The sequence below is a fragment of the Xiphophorus hellerii genome, chromosome 18, assembly GCF_003331165.1.
Source record: "Xiphophorus hellerii strain 12219 chromosome 18, Xiphophorus_hellerii-4.1, whole genome shotgun sequence".
NCBI lineage: Eukaryota > Metazoa > Chordata > Actinopteri > Cyprinodontiformes > Poeciliidae > Xiphophorus > Xiphophorus hellerii.
This window is the reverse complement of record NC_045689.1, coordinates 29594737-29614617: the sequence shown is the minus strand read 5'-3', so window position 1 is coordinate 29614617 and position 19881 is coordinate 29594737. Positions and strand designations below refer to the sequence as shown.

The 19881-nt window shown below is 39.5% G+C and overlaps 2 protein-coding genes and 1 long non-coding RNA gene across 4 annotated transcripts; 1 reads left to right on the top strand and 2 right to left on the bottom strand.

Annotated features, from left to right (window-relative positions):
* Positions 1–1866: 1866 nt before the first annotated feature.
* srsf1a (serine and arginine rich splicing factor 1a) lies at positions 1867–9145 on the bottom strand. Of its 2 annotated transcripts, XM_032590537.1 has the most exons (4): positions 8710–9142; positions 8056–8234; positions 3661–3833; positions 1867–3472 (listed from the first exon to the last, which is right to left on the bottom strand). In XM_032590537.1, the coding sequence occupies exons 1-4, from the start codon at positions 8895–8897 to the stop codon at positions 3275–3277; spliced, it is 738 nt and encodes a 245-aa protein (XP_032446428.1). In that variant the 5' UTR covers positions 8898–9142; the 3' UTR covers positions 1867–3274. The 2 variants fall into 2 exon arrangements, with proteins under 2 accessions (XP_032446428.1, XP_032446426.1); XM_032590535.1 differs by having other exon boundaries at positions 3274–3833; positions 8710–9145.
* Positions 9146–10161: 1016 nt separating this feature from the next.
* On the top strand, positions 10162–11227 carry LOC116708324 (uncharacterized). The gene is made up of 2 exons (XR_004336645.1): positions 10162–10267; positions 10299–11227. It is a non-coding gene; the product is annotated as an uncharacterized LOC116708324 (long non-coding RNA).
* A 786-nt stretch (positions 11228–12013) lies between these two features.
* Positions 12014–16015, bottom strand: LOC116708057 (fructose-bisphosphate aldolase C-like). The gene is made up of 9 exons (XM_032545821.1): positions 15890–16015; positions 14723–14876; positions 14410–14621; positions 14283–14337; positions 14038–14198; positions 13870–13953; positions 13116–13290; positions 12765–12964; positions 12014–12663 (listed from the first exon to the last, which is right to left on the bottom strand). Exons 2-9 carry the CDS (start codon positions 14832–14834, stop codon positions 12571–12573), a joined length of 1092 nt encoding a protein of 363 aa, XP_032401712.1. The 5' UTR covers positions 14835–14876; positions 15890–16015; the 3' UTR covers positions 12014–12570.
* Between the last annotated feature and the right edge of the window lie 3866 nt (positions 16016–19881).

Genomic DNA, 19881 nt, shown 5'->3' with positions numbered 1-19881 from the left:
ATGAAGTGGAAACCGGACCTCCGCTTGCTGGAAGGTATCGTTTGGCTTTTGACAGCAGAGTCACAGCCGGGGCTCTTTGAAAACGTCACGGTAACCAAAAGACCTTTTTTTTTTTTTTTTTTTTTTTTTTTTTTTTTTGCTGGACGACAAATTGTCCCAGAAACAATAGTAATTGTTTTGTCTTCGACACTATTTTAAAGCAATGTATTGGTCATTGCGTAATAATGGAAGTTCGTCCTCTCCAAAACCAATGAACTTTAATTTTGTGGAGAACACTTACCGCTGGAACTGGAAGACATTTTAATTAGCCCAAAAATAAAGCACAACAAAAAACGACAAAACGGAAATAAGAACGACACAAGCAGAAACCATAAATAAACATTGCTTATCGCTTGAATGTAGATTATCGAGCTCATTTTAATTTATGATGCGATTAATTTCTTATTGCGACAGGCTTATTGAATATATTAGTCATGTCAGTAGGGCTGTGACTGGCATCCTGTTTTGTTTTGTTTTTTATTTTGAAATTCGCAATGGCGCGTCACCAGCAGAATAAAAACTTTCACACCATGAATGTGTCTGGGTAAGAATACAATCCTTCAGTAATGTGTCATCAAACTCCAGGGAAAAACTTTACAACTAAATGAGATGTTTTACAGTTCTGGCCTGACAAACTATTTCAATATGTTGCTTTAATGCATAGGAAATTAATTGCGTTTGCTAAAATTTTTTTTACTGTTTTGGTTTATTTTTGAAAGGGCTGGGAAGTAATGACTCTTACCTGGGAGTAGTAGTTTAATAAATAAAGAAAATATACTTTTAATAGGCTAAAAATCTGTTCATTGGATAAACTGAACTTGCATAATCATTCAAGAACTCACTAATATTGAAAGATCTTTATGTATAAAATTTGTAATTGTTACCTTGACAACAATTTGTCAAGGTAACAGAATATTTGTATTCTGAATATACAAATATACTCAGAATATATTGTATATATATTTGAGTATTTTCAAACTCAAAATACTGACCCTTCCTCCCCACACAAATTACATAACACTAGTAAAGTTTATATACTAGTCTCCCATTTATACATTTACTATATTTATATCTTTTAGAGGTGTTTTTTCTGTATATACTTTGTGAACTGCTATTTGCACCAGACAGAAATTTTCTTTTTCAGTTGTTTGTCCTGTACATATAGCAGCTTTAACCATAAAGTTTATTATTAGGCAGATTGACACCCATAGGTTTACTTGCAGTAGTGACAGCTTCCCTCAACATGTGCTTCTGTATTTTGGTTAAGCCACCAAACCCCAACGTAAAGTTTTAAAACACCCCAGGAACACAGTGTAGGCTACGTTTAGCGTCACTTCAAGTAAAATAAAACATAAATAAAACCTTCACTTATTGTTTTACGGTTGTTTTATGCATTTACTACAACCAGCCATTTAGAATCACTGAAAGATGCTCTTTCTGACTATATGGGCTTTCAGGCTGAATTTTCTACCATTTTACTTAAAGTAATTCATGCTTGAGGATTTTAGCAGATCGCAACTCATTAATCTCAGTTCTGGAACTATCGCTTCACTTTCACAGAAAGAAGCCAAAGATATTAGATCAGCAAGGTGCAGCAAACAATACAGTCTCGTCACTTTTTTTATTGTGACCATAGTATGGCAAAAAATTAAGAAATCATTAGTGTGTTGAGAAAAATAAAAAATATACAATAAATCACATTTTACACGAATGGTTTTCCCAAGTTAAATAAATTTGAGAATTCAAAATGGCTCCAATTTGAAAATTAGCTTTTTTTTTGTGGTCGGTTGGCTAGCCCAAACTGCAAATAAAAACAAACTCCATAAATATGTTTGAAAGTGTGTTTATTGAAAATGCTAAAAGAAAGATTATGCAAAGCAAAAAAATTACAAACTATTCCCAGATTTTAACCCTCTCCCAACCTCCCCATATTTTCTTTTTTAAATTCCCTCATACCGGACATCTACGACTCCATCCTTTGATCCAACTTCCTGGTCCTCTGTTTCGTTTTCTTCTATAATAAAGCCATTGGGGCCTAAACCAAAAAGGGGCAAAAAAAAAAAAAGAAAGGTGCTCTGGGACTCCCATTATTTTTGTTCTGATAAATTTGAATCCTGGAAACTCTGCTCCCGTTCCCGAGCATCCATCCTTGCCTATCCCTTCCCTAATCGATCCACTCATCCAGCTCCAAGGATTGGGATCCATTGAGCCACTCCTCCAATCAAAACCTTGAAATACCAGGAAGAAAATCAGAGGCAGACCGTTAGAATAAAATGTCAAGAGTTTTGGGCCTATTTTTTTTTTTTTTCCACTGAACACTCAAAAGACACTAAAGAAAAAAAAAAAAAACTTTCAAAATTCCTGACTTCAAAGCATTTTTTTTAACCAATGAGGATGCTCAAAACTGGGACGCTTTTAATACAAAGCAGTTGTTTCTTTTTCTTTACATTTGACAGCAAGGATTACACTTACATCGCAACACTTGATTTAGGACTGCTTATTCTGTCAGAAACCAGAGTAGCATGTTACAGACTGTCTTAACAAAGTACAGTAGCACATATCTTTGTTAAATAACATGCATAACATGGCAACCTGTCAAAATGTTCAGTTTATGGAATATGAAGCATACCATTGCCTCGACCTGATTGGTCCTAGATGTCCTATCCTCCTCCTAGATGTCCTATTTGTATCCTGACCATACAAATGAAATGTGCTCCACAATGGTTTTATTCCAAATCACTTTAATCCTTCTCCTCAGATGTCTAAAGGAAGACACAAGGGTAAAATACAGTTAAGTATCGGGCTTCCAAAAAAACCCCCCAAAAAATACAGCCCACCCCACATTTATCCAAAGAGAAGCTACTAAAATTTTTAAAAGACAAAAAAATCCTTCAGATTAACACTTCCAAAAACATTGAGTGCGGCTCTCACAACTCAACATTTTTGAAGTTTCACCACAGCACAACTTGTAATGTTCAAAATCTGAGATGACGTAAAGAAGGGGAGAGAAGGAGAAAACGAAAGGGGAAAAAGCAGAGAGAGGAGAGAGGAGGGTACACGTACACACCAAGATCATCCACAAGGACACCAGGACAAGAAATGCAAAAACTAAAAACCAATAGCTGACATCTGGAGAAACTTGGAGGTAAAAAACAGGAGGGAATACATCAGAAGGTGGAGGAGGGAAGGCAGGAAAACAAAACAAAAAAAATAAACCATTGATGGCGGCAAAGGTTTAAGAGCGGGAACGAGAGCGGCTGTGACGGGGCGAGTAGCGGGGAGATCCTCGGCCACGGCCTCGGGAATTGCTGCGGCTGCGGCTGGCGCTGCGACTGCGGCTCCGGCTTCTGCTGCCACGGCTGCGGGAGCGTGATCGTCCGTAACTCGGGCTGCGGGGACCGTCTAATTTCACACGAATGTAAGCAGTCTCTCCCTGGCGGACACAAGAGAACTTGACATTGAAAAGGCAACATTCCTGCCTCTGGCCGAAGTTACAGACGGGCAACGATAAGGGATGGGTGTCGGCGTGCGACTAAGGGAACACTTCGTTACGATACTCACCGCGACGCGGCAAAGAATCATCACTATCCATGACAGATCATCAAAACCCCGTACACATACCTCGTGGGAACGGAATTTGGTGTTGTCCAGCTTTCGGACGGCATAGGTCATGTCCTCTTTGCGCACAAACTCTACAACTCCGGTTCCGTCCCTGTAAACGTCGGCGTAGCAGACGTCACCCGCCTCGCGCATGTGGTCCTTCAGGTCCTGCCAGCTGCCGCTCTGAGGAAGACCTGGACACAAGGACGACACGCAAGGGTCCAACTATGAAAAGGCACAACAGGGAAAAGTGGAATACTTTTATTGTGATAAAACATATTTTTCAGAAGTTAGTGCACCTGCACAAGGTGCCTGTTCAATAATCAAAAACACATTTTTGGTTTATGAATATTGAATTTTCGGAAAATCTGGATTATTCTCCCACCAATACGTTCAGTATAATACAGTCACGGTAGCAGGAAAATCCAGCAGTAAATTTTATGAACAACATAAAACAAACAAAAAAAATTACGTCTGAACGTAATTTCAAAATTTTCCTCTGGTAAAATTGTGTCTTTATTCTGCTGATATGACTTTTTTTCTTGTAATTAAAACTTCTCGTAGCCTGGCCCTAATACTCTGTCAACAGAAATAAAAGCCTTTTTTTTATAGATATATTTTTCATTATTTTTAATTTTGTTTTTGGAAAAGTAAAGCATTTTTAAAGATTAAAATCAGAAACTGGATCTGGTATGAAGAAAACAAAGATCAGACTTTGTTTATAATTCATGGGGAAGGACAGAGCTTCAATGACAGGTGATGGGATAAACGTGATGCTTGTCTCTGTTCAGGTATTTTTAAAGCTAAAATTTTAATTTCACTGTCAATATTAGAGCTACACAATATCAGACAAAAGTGAATAGCGAACACACACACGAAACAATGTGATTTGAAGAAAAAATACTGAACACTACAGAGTAGGGCTGAAACGATTCCTCGAGTGATTCGAGTACCTCGATTATTAAAATTCCTCGAGGAAAATTTACTCGAAGCTTCGTTAATTTGTGTTTTATTATTTAGCGCACCGTGTTCCGGCCGGGACATTATTTGCGTTGCGCGGAGCTCTCACTTCCACCTCTGAGTTGTTGGCGAATGCCAAGTGTTGGCGGCATAATGTCCAATTTTCAAGTTCGGCCCGTGGGGATTTTATTGATTGATGATAATGCCCGGGTTTTCATCGAAATCACTGAAAACTCGTCATATTAAGTATTCTTACTATGCTTTTTCCTCCTGGAGCTGCTGGTTGAAAGTGAACGACGGGAAGAGCGAGCGCTGCGGGAGTATTTATACAGATGAGCGGATAGACTGAACACGGCGGCCGGCCGAGTAGTTGATGCTTATAGTGCAAGTTTATGGACGAACTGCACAATAAATTTTATATCATCCCGGTCTGAACAAACGGGTGGCGGAAAGCATCGTAGCGGTAGATGAGATTCTGAGTGTGACAAACGAAGGTGCCGTAAATATCCCGTATTGCTCCCCCACCCTCTTTCTTACGTTTGTCCCCTGGTCGTGTGCCCCCCCCACCCCTCATTAGGTTTGTTTGGTCGCCTGCCCCCCACCCTAAACCCCCCACTCCAGGCGACACTCAAACCCAAAGCTTGACAGGTATGGGGCAAGGTGAGAGTTCATCTATTAAACTGACTGAAGATGAATACATAAACCAAAAGCAGGAGCATAGACATTTTTTATAAGCATATTTGTGAGCTTGCCTCTTTATTATTAAATTGAATATAATTTTAGATTTTTGTATAATTTTTCTTCTGGTTAACTTAGAAAGTGAGCTATTATTGTTACAGGTTAATTTTCTAAACTGAGCATCCCTAACTGTTAGGGAGACTCAAATATGAAAAATTGGACTGATGCTGATATCTGATAGTAACACTGGTGTTATGACAGATTTACCAATATTTTATTTTTAAAAAATTTATCCGATTACTCAATTAATTGTAAGAATAATCAATAGATTACTCGATTACTAAAATATTCGTTTACAACAGCCCCACTACAGAGAAAGTTTCCTTTTCATATGACACAGTGCAGGTACAGGTCATCATATTTATTACAGTCCAGGCTGCTCTATTTGATACTGCACACACCGATGTAGTGAGGATGATAGAGCTGCAGTAAATTATGCAGCCCTTGCCAACATGCGTCTCGACTTAAAGCACTGAGTGCGACAGATTATTTTGAGCCTCACATTTAAAGGCCGGTCCATAACAGAGACACAGGACCAATCATGCACACAGAAACCTGGAGAGAAAATTCTCCTGTCACGTTTATGGACTGTGGCAGAAAGTTGGAAAAACCCCACACATGCACATTGTTTGGTAAAGGGTCCAGCTTACATTTGTGATCAAAGAAAATGCAATAACTCCCGAAAACAATGTTCAAATTCTTGTGACTTGGTTGGTGAAGGTATTGGACCAGAACTTAACCTTACAAAGAAACACGTTTTCGCTATTGAATACGGACTTTAGAAAAGCCAAATCAATATTTAAAATAAATAAAATGATCTAATATTATGTTACTGCTCTCTTTTAACTCAATATGTACAATTTTCATAGATATTCAACATAAATCACTTTAATCGGTTCTATTTACCAACTTCCAGCAGCGAGGTAAAGGACTCTTTCACGGTTCCTGTGATGCATTCAGGTGTCAGAATCATGTAGTTTCAAATAAAAAAAACAATCTGGGACACAACACTAATTTGGAAAGCTGAAGATTTATTGCCGACCATAAACTCGGATTTAATTTAGTTTGGTTATTAAACGTTATGAAAATGTAAAAACTAAACTGCTAATTTGCACTTCCGGTGAGCTGTGTGGAATCAAACCAGAGGCGGTGGAAGATCATGCTGAACACATTTCTTTATCATTTGCAAATGTGGACTGTAGAGAAATATGCAGCTGTCAGCTTGGATTACCATCAATAAGCAGTTTGGCCAATGATCCCAACAATTAGCCAGTCCCAATGGCTTTGAGCTGCATTCAGTTGGATTGGTCACTCGCCGTGGCGCCAACTACTAGCATCCAAAGCACTCCTCACACAATAATTAAAACAATTTACTTAAACGTGGATTTAAATAAACTGAAAACATAAACAAGGGTTGAGATTACATGGTAACATTTCACTGTTTGTTTAATAATTCATTAATAATTCGCAGGGCAGCTGTTTTAGTACATAAAGCTGGTCTGAAATGTACAGCTGGGCAGGTTAGCCAATCACATGTTAGGGTTTATTTGACCGTTTTAATTACTTCCCTGTATATATGTAATAATTATGAAATTAGTAGGTTTCATTTAACACACAAAAAAGTGTTTTTAAAAAGCTTAATTTAAAACGTTTACCTCTGCATGCATTTAAGTTTAATGCTGCTGCTCGCGTTCTCACTAAAACCAGGAAGATAGAGCACATAACACCAGTTTTAAAGTCCCTCCACTGGCTCCCTGTAGCTCAAAGAATAGACTTTAAAATACTGTTGTTAGTTTATAAATCACTGAACGGCTTAGCACCACAATACATTAAAGATCTGCTGTTGTTGTATGAACCCTCCAGACCTCTCAGGTCTTCCGGTTCTGGTTCTGCTCTGCATCCCCAGAACCAGAACCAAACGAGGAGAAGCAGCTTTCAGCATCTATGCACCACAAATTTGGAACAAACTTCCAGAAAACTGTAAAACAGCTGAAACACTGACTTCTTTTAAATCTCAACTAAAAACCCACCTGTTTAGAATTGTATTTGAAATGTAATCAATTACAAATTTATGGATGGAACTTGACTTAATGCTTTGTTTTGATTATTGATTCTATATTGCATTGTGTTTCTGTGTTTGTAATGATGTAAAGCACTTTGAAATGTCTTGCTGCTGAAATGTGCTATACAAATAAAATTTGATTGATTGATTGATTGATTGATTAAGTCCTGCTTTATCTGACTATAACAATATGAAACCAATGTTATGTAATGTTATTTATTGCATGGCAGCATTTAATACTAGCTGCAAGACAAGTAGGAAACATTGTATTTTTCTTAATTTTACACTTTCAAATATTGAGGAACAATTTTTGGAGATGAGGATACCATCTCCAAAATACCAATACCATGTGCATCATTGATTTACACGAAAAATAAAAACTTACAGAAATTATACCTGCTGTTATACTTGCTAGTTTTCTGATGTTTTAAAAAAAAAAAGTGAAGCACCCATATTGGATTTTGAACTACAGCACTTTTGTAAATAGTATCCCAACTAAAGATTACTTCATCAAAATTGTAATTTTCACCGGGAAGTCTTAATATACCAGTTACAGAATGCCACAATTCAACCACAGAGCGAGAGTCTATTATTAACGTGGTGTTTTACTGAGTCAAGAGACAATAAGCAACAAAGCGGATCGTTCATTCATTTACCTGACACAACGACCCGGTACTCTGAGCGTCTGGACGGAGGTCCATATCTCCCCCTCGGTGCTCCACCGATGCCCCCATACCCGCCTCTGGAGCCTCTGCCGCTCCGTGGGAACTCCACCCGCAGTCTGTAGCCGTCGTAGTCGTACCCATCACGTCCGTAGACCGCATCGTCGGCGTCCCTGTTGTTAGAAAACAGGAACATGTCATGAAACCCATTGAGAGCGTTGATGCCGACAGCGTTGCATGGTAAATACTGAGACGGGTCGTCGCCATATTAATGCATCTCAATCCACGTTGGAGACTCGCAAATCACATTATGAAATTCAATATAAGAAATCGACTCGAGGCTGGGCAGAAATAACACTGCCGCCAAAATGGCGCAATTAAATGTATGGATGTGCATCAGGAGAGGCTGTGAATGTGTGGAAAAGTGCTGCGACTTCAACATTTATAACAGAGTGTAGCATGTGGTGCGACAGGACAGCCGCGTGTACTTTGTGATTTTAGGAACAAGTGAAAACACATGAAAGGCGAAACCACGTTTGGTAAAGAGAACAATGCACGTCCAGGAAATAGCCGGATCCCCGAGCAACGCGTTGACAACACAATGGCATCGGTTACGGCTCGGTGGGCTAGCCGCTGCTAGCGCCTCACCTCGGGTCTTCGAACTCGATAAAGGCGAACGGCGGACCTCCTCTGCGGTTCTTCAGGTCGATATCTCGGATCGTCCCGTACTTGTAGAACACGTCCTCCACGTCTTTGGTGCGAATATCCGGTGGGAGATTCCCCACGTAAATTCGGCAATCATTGTTCCCAGCGGGGCCTCGCACAACACCCGACATGGCTGCTGCTAACTTGGAAAAAAAAAAAAAAGACCGAGGACGGCGGGCTGTTTGCAAGCTTCAAAACTATGGCGTCCAAAAACACCTAGAAAACCAAGTGACTCTAAAATCAAGGATATGGAAAGAGAAACTAATCAGAAAAATGAGTAGAAAAACTTAATATCGCGACTAATGTCTCTAGAACAGACAAATGTCTTAAAAAGTCAGGATCACTTCTCAGTTCTTCTTTAGTGATACGCCCATTAAAACACACTTCTGCCAGACCTGACACATCCGCCATAGAAACTAGTCCAGTGAAAATAAATGCAACAAAAGTCACCGGTTTGATGGATTTAAATTTAAGTGAATATAATAATAACGATAATAATAATAATAATAATAATATAATTAATTATAATTGATAATTAATTCGTCACTTGCTTAAACGTATTGTGTTCAATGCATAAAAAAGGCATTGATCTAATTTATAAAATATGAAGTCTTGGACGATCCTGCAGTAGACTTACAGCACCTTACACAAGCATTCTAACTCTTTGAATTTTTCACAGGTTTTCATACTATTACCGCAAACTGTGATGTATTTTATTTCCCAGATTTTATGTGACGGAGCAGGAAAATGATGAAAGATGAAAGATGATGAAAGATTTTAAAAAACTTTAAAATACTGTAACCATAGAAAGAATGTGGGCATTTTGACATTCAATTTAATACAAAAATGCTCTCCTTCTCCTAAGGGGAATCTAAATGTTACCGTAACCCATACTACACTTGGATAATATGGATTTAGAAAAACGGTTAAATACTGTTGCTGACCTATAAATGTGTGCATTAGCAGAATCTGTTTATAGACAGACAATAAGGCTTTAGGGCAAACAGGTCAACAGCAATTGCATTGATGGAGTTAACCAAGGAAATCACAAACTGTTTACACTTTTCTTTATTGTCTAAGGCAAAACAAATTAAAGCTACTAAGTGTAATCCAACAATTAACACAAAATGATCAAATATTGAAAAACAATATTAATTCAACAAGTCTTACCAACAGACCTGGTTCAATATATGAAGTCCCCAAATTAGCTAGTTAGCTAGTTCTTCAACCACCACATCATTACTGACCTTACTTTTATGTTAAACACGTTTCATAATTTTTTACATTATTTAATTTAACACAACTTGTTTTAAATCAAAATCAAAGACAAATTTATTTGTATAGCACATTTCAGCAGCAAGGCATTTCAAAGTGCTTTACATCATATCAAACACAGAAACACAAAGTCATCAAGTGGGGGGTTCTTGCTTTTGCATCCATAAAAGGTTCACCGGTTACATTCCTACTGTGTTATATGGAGAGAAATACCTGTTGGTAATAGGTATGTTGTACCTATTACCAATAGGTATTAGGTATGTTACTCATTTGTTCAGTAGATAGTAACCTATATTACCAATAGGTAATAGGTTACCTAATAACATACTTATTATTAGGTATGTTGTCAAATGTTGTAAAATCCAGTAGGATTTTACAACATTTGATTTCTATAGTAATTATAGCAACCCATCTCAGCAGATAACAAAGGGTGAAGCTGAAAGGGATCAGCCAGGGTTGTCCTTTCTGCCTCATTTGTTCAGTAGATAGTAAATTCAAGCTTTTTTTTTTTGGTCTGATTATATTTATTTATATTTATTTCAAAAACAAATCTTAACTTTTACAAGTAAGCTGGAGATGTTTTCTTTCTTTAGTATGTCCAGATAATTTAGTACCAATTTATTTATCTTACAAAAATGCATAATGTCATGTTTTAATATGCAACAACTACTTACTCTTTAAATCAAATTCAAACATGTCAACCACAGAGGTCTGGTCTGTTTAGCAGTAGATAACACATCAAGTTATGGCTTATATAACTTGAAGTTTTCTGAGCTTTTAGAGTTGCATTCAACACATTTCTGCCAACACTCAATAAACTCTGATTCCACAAACTTGAGAAGATGCAGTGAGGTGGTTTGACTTTTAACAAATGTTGTCTTCCTATGTTTTTACACATAGGATAAAGATATCATGAATGTTTAACTGTGTTTTAAAGATTCTCTATTTACGCTACAATAATCCACTTCACATCTGACAAATATGTTCTTGCTGTGGTTCCACTGCTCAACACAAGAGGACGCTCACTCCCAGTTGATCAGTTATGCTAACAGGCAGCGAGAAAGATTGTCACAAACAGAAAACTCCTCCGTTCCAGTAGGATTTTAACCAGGATTCTTCACTGTTTAATCGGAATTCAAATCTATTTTGCAGAAATTTAATTTTAGTGTACAGTCAATATAGGTTATTAATACGGCATTATTTGTAAATATACTAAAATTAGTTTTTCAAAATGTTAAATGAGAAACTTTATGATCAAATTAAGTCTATACAATGAATAAGTAAAAGTATAAGTATATACCTGAATATATTTATATATTGTATATTGTAGTTTAGTTTTAAATTAGTAATTGCATGCATACCAATGACAGTGATCTTGTGATGTAATGTGGACTATATTAAATAGGATGAGGTGTTGCTAGGATTGCTATTCTGAATATTTCACAAACTGGAAGAATATGTAGGCCCATTTCTTTTTTAATTATTAGCTGTTTGCTATGTCAGAATAAGTGCCCCATAATCACGTCACTTTAATTTGGGGAAAGTGGTGTTAGCCTGCTGTAATCACTCTGTTGCATTGTGCTATTTTTATCGATTTTATTACAGATAAATTGGGAATGCACCTGTCTGAACATTTGGGCCGATGTTATAACCAATATTTACCAACGTTATATAGAATATATATTGTCCTTACACTTATGGCACTATTAAATGATCTCACCACCTTAATTGCTTCTCTCCTTAAGTTAGACACCCCAAAATCCTGCAGGGGGGACTGAGTGTGTTGTTTGCTCGGAGCACCAAACAGGTTAGGACCAGCCCTGTTCACAAATGTAATTTGAGAGCTACTAAAAACATTTAAAATACTAAATATTTAAAGACTCATACTGATAATTATCCTGTTTAATACATTCTTATTACACCTAGTTATTCCTTCACAACAAAAACGTGCCGTTCCATAAACAAACCAGACTTCAACCGACAAGCATTTTTATTGCATTTGATGTTTATTGTACAGAGAATATTCCTGTGACTGACAGCATGATGCATTCAGAGGTCAGCAGGGGCTCGTTAGCTCAAAGCTAATGCCAGGCGTTATTGTTTTTACCTCTGAACAACCAGTGCTAAACGCTAAGCTAAGCACATTCATTCCACTCAGAGAAGCAATAGAGATTTTCAAACAAGGGGATGAAGAGCATCATTCGTTTGATCACATAATTAGCAATTGACACTACTTGATGTCAACTGTAGTCCGTGCTAGCAGGTCAATATTCTCATAGGATTAAAGAATTGACTGTTTGAGCACTGCATTACATTATGCAGAGGAAGTAGACATTTCTTTCAGACATGAGAAGTCCTGATTACATTCCTGATTGTCTTCATTAAACATTGCAATAAAACACTGTCAGCTGTTGTCATTCAATATATTCACACGTCACCTATTTTTATCTAGTCTAAGGGTTTACTGTGCTACTCACCGGAGATATAGCATAAGAAATACAATATAATGCTTAATAATTATGTCTTTGTTCAGTAAGCATGGCAGGAGCCAAAGGTGCGATGTCCGGCCTCGCCATAGTTCTCACCGCCGCTGTATTTCCCCTGACATGCCAGACTGTTCACCTGAGAGGAATAAAATAAATAAACGTGACACAAAAGCAGGCAGCTACTTAAACCTGGCATCATAGTTATTTTTATGTGCAGCACATGTCAGGAAAAAGTACCTCTGCTCGCTTAACAAACTGCTCCGTGGCAGTTTTTTCGTTCTCCTTGTGCCCTCTCCAGGCTCTGAGGGCCGACGCCTGCAGGGCCCGGCCGAACGAGAACGTCAGGACCCAGGGCTTGGCCAGGGGGCAGTTGTTGATGGCGTTCAAGTGGACGGAGGCCTCTTCTTCACTCTGACCTCCAGACAGGAAGCAAATCCCTGCAGGGAGTAAACCATCAGTGTTTGGCATCTTTCTGTTAGGTAAATACAGTTCTTTGCAAACGGGGATTTTACATAAAACCAGGGGTAGAATGGAGTGTTTTCAAAAGTGTGTGTGTTTCTGGTCGGCAGTGGGTGTAGTGTGACTGACCCGGTACGGCCGGGGGAACGGTGCGGCGCATGGCGGTGACGGACGCCATTGCCACCTCCTCTGCACTGTACTTGGTGGGGCAGCTGTGTCCAGGAGTGACCATGTTGGGTTTGAGCAGACTGCCTTCCAGATAGACATGGTGGTCTGACATGGCCTTGTACACTGCAGCCAGGACCTGCAGCACACAAAAGGTTTGAACTGAATGTTGTTTTTTTTGCTAAAGTCTTAAATAATTCCATATTTTTCTGTGATGTTCTTTCCAAGTAAATTTTTTCCCCCCACATTCCTGAGGCTCTTTTAACGCTCCAGCGGATCTGAGGAAAAAGGCTTTTTATCCTGTGTGTGGTCTGTCGGGTCGCACTGAGCAGTGGCATGCACTTTATGAGTTTTTTTTGTGTGTGTGGTTTCGGAAACTGATGGTCTGAGACACTGCCTCTTTCCATTGTCAGACCGTGACATTTGCCACGCTCCTCCTGAGCATTACTCTAAAAGATTCTCCATTATCTTTTGGCATATATAAAAGATATGTGCCATATCTTTTATATATCCTTAATCACCCGGTACGGCCGGGGGAACGGTGCGGCGCATGGCGGTGACGGACACCATTGCCACCTCCTCTGGGCTGTACTTGGTGGGGCATATATATATGCCCCACCATTTTAAAGTTAATTTCACACCTTAATTTTGGATACATACATTTAAGTCTTTTTAAGTGTGTCCGGACAGCCTGATATTAAAAATACAAAAACCTCACCTTCTCTGTGACATACTGGCAGCGTTTCAGGTCGTGGTCACCATCAGGTAAAATCTCTGGCTCAATGACGGGCACAATGCCATTCTACCCAAAACATCAAAGATTCTCAATCAATCTACACAGGTGTATCAGTCCACAAATAACGTGCAGACTACCGATCCCTCTAACCTGCTGGCAGATGCTCGAGCAGCGCGCCAGCACATTTGCATTTTCTGTGATTGCCAGTTTCGATGGATTGGAGTCGCTGATTTTGAGCACGCAACGCCACTTTGCAAACACCGCTCCATCCTTTTTATACTGCGCACAGCGCTCCGCCAAGCCGTCCAGACCTGCAGAGAAAGGTTTAAAGCTGAGCTGCAAATCCTTAAAGAAAAAAAAAAAAGAGCCGATCCATAAAGATGAGCTGGTCGGACCTTGCGTGGTGGTTTCCCCGCATGTTCCCGCCAGAGGAACGACGCCTTTGTCAACCTATCGAGAGAAGAAACTTTGGATTAGTTCTGACCTGCATCACGCTGCGCGTTCACTGGAGAGCGGACGCACCTTGACCCCAACCAGGATCCCCCTGTCCCTGATCATTTTCACAAAGGGAACGCCATTATCAGAGTGCTGGTAGAGGGTCTCATGGAAGAAGATGACTCCTCCAATGCAGCTGTTGATGCGATCATCCGCACTGAAGAGGATTTGACGGAACTGCCTGCGGTTTTCCTCTGTGTTCTCCACCCCGACCTGGGCCAGCCGCTTGGCCATGCTGCCTGCAGAGAAAACGTCCAGATTTATCCATCAGGATCCTCTCTTTGGAGTTCAGACAATGTGGTTTTAACCAGGAATCAGAGGTAATCAGAGTGCTACAGACCCACAGACTCATCTGCAGCCAGGATGCCCTTCCCTGGAGAAACTATGCGTAGAGCCGTCTCATGGAGCTCCCTCTTCTGGCCCTCGGAGAGAGTTGGGAACTGGTGCGTCATCCTGGGACTGGTGGAAGAGTTGACCTTCTGATGATCCGGTTGCTGGCGGCAGGAGAAGGGCGGCCGCCATGGCATTGGCAAAGCACAGTCAGTTATATATTTACAAGAAGGAAAAAAAAAAGGTTCTTAGCTGGAGCCTTTTTTATCTAGAAATTTAATTCTATCCAGTGGCGCAAAATGTGGCCGCTGCTAGAGGGGGCGCCAAAATGATGGTGGTAAAATAATTGTTTTTGGCATTTTCAGCATTTAGCTGCTTGTGAATGTGTAGGTAAATAAGAGAGGGGGGGGGAGGGGGGTACCTATAATGTGTCTCCATACACATCAGATAATACATATTTGCTCTCCTGATTCTATCTAATGTTTTATGTTTTTCACTTCAAAAAACATAAAAATCTTACCAAGTATTTTTGGTCTAGTAACTAGACTAAAAATATTGTTCTAGCTTTTATTAGTATCAGAAATATTTATCTGAACATTTACATGTAAGTTAATTAATTTTATGCATCTTTTCCATTCAATTTAAAATATGAATGGTCACTGAGTCTAAAATAAAAAATAATAAAAATATCAAGGGAAATTAAATGGTACCAAAATATCTTAGCACATTTGAAATAAGACAAAACTGACTTGATTTACATCAAACTTTTCAGGAAGAGCTTGTTTTAAGTCAATAATTCTAAAATATGTCTAAAATAACAATAAAAAGAAGGAAAATTAAACTATACAAAATAATTTTCTTCATATTTGTGTTTCAAAGTACAAAACAAAACAAATATTTTTGTATCGTTTAATATTCTTTCATTTTCATTTCAAACTTAGTGACATTCATATTTTAAACTTGATGGAAAAGATGCATAAAATTAATGAACGTTCATGTAAATGTTCAAATAAATATTTCTGGTGCTAATAAAAGCTGGAATGAAGGTTTAAAAAATGTTCTCCATGCACAATAAAAAAATTTAAAAAAACAGTTTAGGTAAAATCTGTTACCAGACTGCAAACACAGTCAGCCAAATATCATGCTATCAAAAGAAAGGAGAGATAAACCATCTTACCTCCCCTGATGAGGTGATGAGCAGTGATAGTGTCTCTCTGTCAGCTCTGGTTTGTATCCAACTCAAAGTGTGTCACACCTTACATGAATACACCCCTGGGCGGAGCTTACACTCCCACCTCTGCCCTACATAAGTTAGAAATTTTGATGAATCATTGTTCTAGTACGATTTGCCAACATTTTCAGGTCCACTTCCGACTTCTTTTTACACAAGTGAAATAATTCCTATATTTCTTATAGAAAATCGCAGAAGCCCACCTAAATCTGAAGCTCACAAGCAGCTTTTAATGAGAGGAATCCTTCTCTTTCTCCCTAAATGCCAGTTCCTATCACTGTGCCGACAGCAGCCATTAGGACTCAGGCTACGTCTCAAAAACCTACATCATATATCCATAATCTCTGCCCCTGTTGCAGATTTATTTAACCTCTCCCCTGAGGGGTTTTATTTTTATCTTAATTAGTAAAGGGAGAAAAAAAAAGTGCCCAAAGGAAAGTTTCTGGTCTCCTGATAATTTGGTACTCACACCCTCAGAGTCTCAGAGGGTTTCACACTCAGGCCTATACGTCCTCTCACTTTGATTACGAGGAGATCGTATGTACATGGAAATAGCAATGGTTAATTCCAGGTTTTGGTCACTCCTGTGTTAACGAGGCTTTAAATGTCAATTTGTTTTCAATTTGAAGAGTTGATTTCCTACACAAAGCTTTGACTTTAGCCACAAAGATGTGAAAAAAGGGCTTTTGGTGGCACAATTTTTTTGCCCGCCCTTTTCTCATTATTACAACTGCATACTTTTACAACATATGATGAAGCTGGGCATTATATATATGTGTATATATATATATATATATAGAGAGAGAGAGATGTTTGTAGAATTTAGATTATTTTAGAGTGTATTCATGCCAGGAAAGTCTTTCGGTCCGCTTGTTTAGGCCAGACCAAAAGCAGTCTTTATTTTTCTTGTTTGGAACGGTTTCACATTGTGCTTTTTTGCAAGTGGACTGTACTTTGTAAAAAAAAGAAAAAAAAAAAGTTTTGAGATGGAATATTAATTTTGGCAGCAATTAGACCAGATCTTTGCCTGTCCCGATGCACAACACGCTGGCAGCAGCATCGCTATCAGAAAACAGTACAGTCACTACATTCAGCCAGTAGCATCACAGAAAGGCTCATTGTACCACAAAGCCCAGCAGTGGTGCCTCATGAAGTCCAAAAAGACTTACATTCCCTGTAGTTTGGTCAGATTGAGACCGGTCGGTATTCACACCAGAAGCGAACCGCACCAGAGTTCATGTGGAAGTGGACCAGAACAACCTCAAAAAGTGGGTCTCGGTCCGGTTGTTTGGTCAATAGGAGAGTTGGCTTGAGTTTATTCACACCTGCACAAAACGTCAGGATCAACGTGGGAGAAGGCTTGTGTGAAGTCTAGGGTACATGTCTCTGTCATTTGTCTTGGATCATTATTCTACAGAAAGATCCAGTGATGGCCTATTTACAGTTCATTAGTATTGTTTTTCTAAAAGTGTTCTGGTGTTTCAGAGTCATGATGCCAGACGCCAACAAGATTCTCTGTCGGAGAAACAGGCGTGACTGGGACGCACCGATCCACATTTTTCACTTCCGATGCCGATATCTAAGGTTTAGCATTGGCCGATCAGTGCAGTTAGGAGTAAAACAGCCAATGTAAAACAAATGATAAACTGAAACAATAGTCCGACTATCTTGGTCAAACATGTAAAAATAAACAGCAACATGCTATCTTTGAAATTGTTCAGAAAGGGCAATTAGGAATTCTGAATATAATGTAGAACAAATAATAAAGCATGATGTCACTCAGAGCACACAGCATACAACTAGACTGAATAAATGTGCAATTATGCAGGCACGTGCATAGAGGGGGGCGAAGGGGGCTTGAGCCCCTGCCCCTTTTATCCTTGATGCCCCTAGTGCCCTTTTTGAGTTTCTTTTTTTTTTAATATGTATAGCAGAAGGCCTGTTTGTGCCCCTTAGCAATAATATTTTGCTAAATATAATAATTTAGTAAAAATAAACTAGTCTGGCTGCCCTCAGTCTAATAATGACTCTCAGAGCCTCCATGTTGTTCAGACTCCGGGTCCAAGGTGAGGAGGGGGGCGGATCTGTGTCCTCTAACTTTCAAATTATGGGCAAGAATATTTTTTCATACTCTGGTTTGTGAATAAAAACTTAGTAGGTCTGATGTTGACGTTAGAAAAACTGTTTCTATTTTCATAATCGTCCTTGAAATAACGGGACAAAACCCGCCTCACCCATAAACTCAGAAATGCTTCGGCTGCAGAGAAACTTCTGACTTTAACTTCATCATTCTGCTAAAGGCCCGGTTCACTACAGGCAGCTTGAGTCGGTTCCACCGACAGATAGAAAAAATATCTGATTTATATCAGACATCCTGATATAAAGACACGGTACCGACTGTCACCACGAGTCGCAATGCAGCTCAAAGCCCCGGTACCACCTGGTACCACCTGATACCACCTGGTACCACCTGGTACCACTTGATACCACCTGATACCACCTGGTACCACCTGCTCTCTGTTCTCTCTGCTTCTCCTTAACGTTTCTACCAGGCGGGTTAAAGCCGCTGCTGACAGGATCTGGGCTGGAGGTTCTGGGCTGTAAATAGAAGTTACTGCAGAACCTCAAGTGTTAAAGGAAGATTCGACCCAATTAGAGTCACAAAATAAACATCAGAGAAAATATTGAAGCAATAATTAGAACCGCAGCAAAAAGTCAAACATGCCACAATGAAATGAATCAAAATGTCCTCAAAGCATCGGAGGACTGACATAGAGGCCACCGGGGGATTCCAGGTAGATTCCAGGTAGATTCCAGGTAGATTCCAGAGATGCGCATCGCAGCAGTTGTCCCTCCAGGGCCGGCCCAAGGTAATATGGGGCCTTAGACAGAACCCCTCTCCCCCCGAAACCCTTCCTAGCATCACTAGCATGTTTAAATCTAGATCAGGTGAATCTGTGAGAGGGAGACCAGGTTTATTGGCTGAGTTTAAAATCAGTCACTGATTATTAGTTATTGGCTTTGATGTATTTGTGAACAAATCCAATTCAAACACAAAGATTACACCATATTGTAGCCATGGTAACACAACAATCAAACTATCAAGATGATTCTTTAAACTTTTACAAAGTAAACGTCCTAATTAAATCCTAAATGTATTTATTTTTCTCAGCTGAATGTCCATCCATCCATTTTCTGTTCACCCTTGTCCCTAATGGGGTCGGGCGGGTTGCTGGTACCTATCTCCAGCTACGTTCCAGGCATAGACACCCTGGACAGGTCGCCAGTCTGTCGCAGGGCAACACAAAGACATACAGGACAAACAACCATTCACACACACGGGAGAATTTAGATAGACCAATTAACCTAACAGTCATGTTTTTGGACTGTGGGAGGAAGCCAGAGTACCCGGAGAGAACCCACGCATGCACAGGGAGAACATGCAAACTCCATGCAGAAAGACCCCGGCCGGGAATCAAACCCAGGACCTTCTTGCTGCAAGGCAACAGTGCTACCAACTGCGCCACTGTGCAGCCCCTGCTGAATAATGATGCTATAAATGATGCTACAGGTTTAGATCTATGGTCTGTGTTACAATTAAACCATTTCTAGGGGCCCCTGAATGTCTGGAGGCCCCTGAGTGTCTGGAGGCCCCTGAATGGCCCCTACCAGCAGCTACTGAGTTTTCTTTGCCTTGATATCTCAGTCTTCAGAGGTTTAACATCAAACTATTATATAGTTTTAACCCCTTTGAGCTTTTTGGATCTATACATCAGTCTGCAGCCAAGTTGTTCTAGAGGTTAAATAAATATTATTAGGGCTTAATTAGTAAAATAGCAGCAAATTAGCTTATTTCATAACTTCATAACCTTTGACCTTCTCTCCTCTGGTCTGTTTAACAGCTACAGTCTCAGATCAGCTCAGACCTCCAGGACTGT

Coding starts and splice junctions, on each gene's coding strand:
- srsf1a (XM_032590535.1), bottom strand. CDS start 8,897: ATGTCGGGTGTTGTGCGAGGCCCCGCTGGGAACAATGATTGCCGAATT. Junction 8,235..8,709: donor ATCGAGTTCGAAGACCCGAG/GTGAGGCGCTAG, acceptor TTCTAACAACAG/GGACGCCGACGATGCGGTCT. Junction 3,834..8,055: donor GTACCGGGTCGTTGTGTCAG/GTAAATGAATGA, acceptor CCTTGTGTCCAG/GTCTTCCTCAGAGCGGCAGC.
- LOC116708057 (XM_032545821.1), bottom strand. CDS start 14,834: ATGACGCACCAGTTCCCAACTCTCTCCGAGGGCCAGAAGAGGGAGCTC. Junction 14,622..14,722: donor GGCTGCAGATGAGTCTGTGG/GTCTGTAGCACT, acceptor TTTTCTCTGCAG/GCAGCATGGCCAAGCGGCTG. Junction 13,954..14,037: donor GCTCGAGCATCTGCCAGCAG/GTTAGAGGGATC, acceptor TGTTTTGGGTAG/AATGGCATTGTGCCCGTCAT.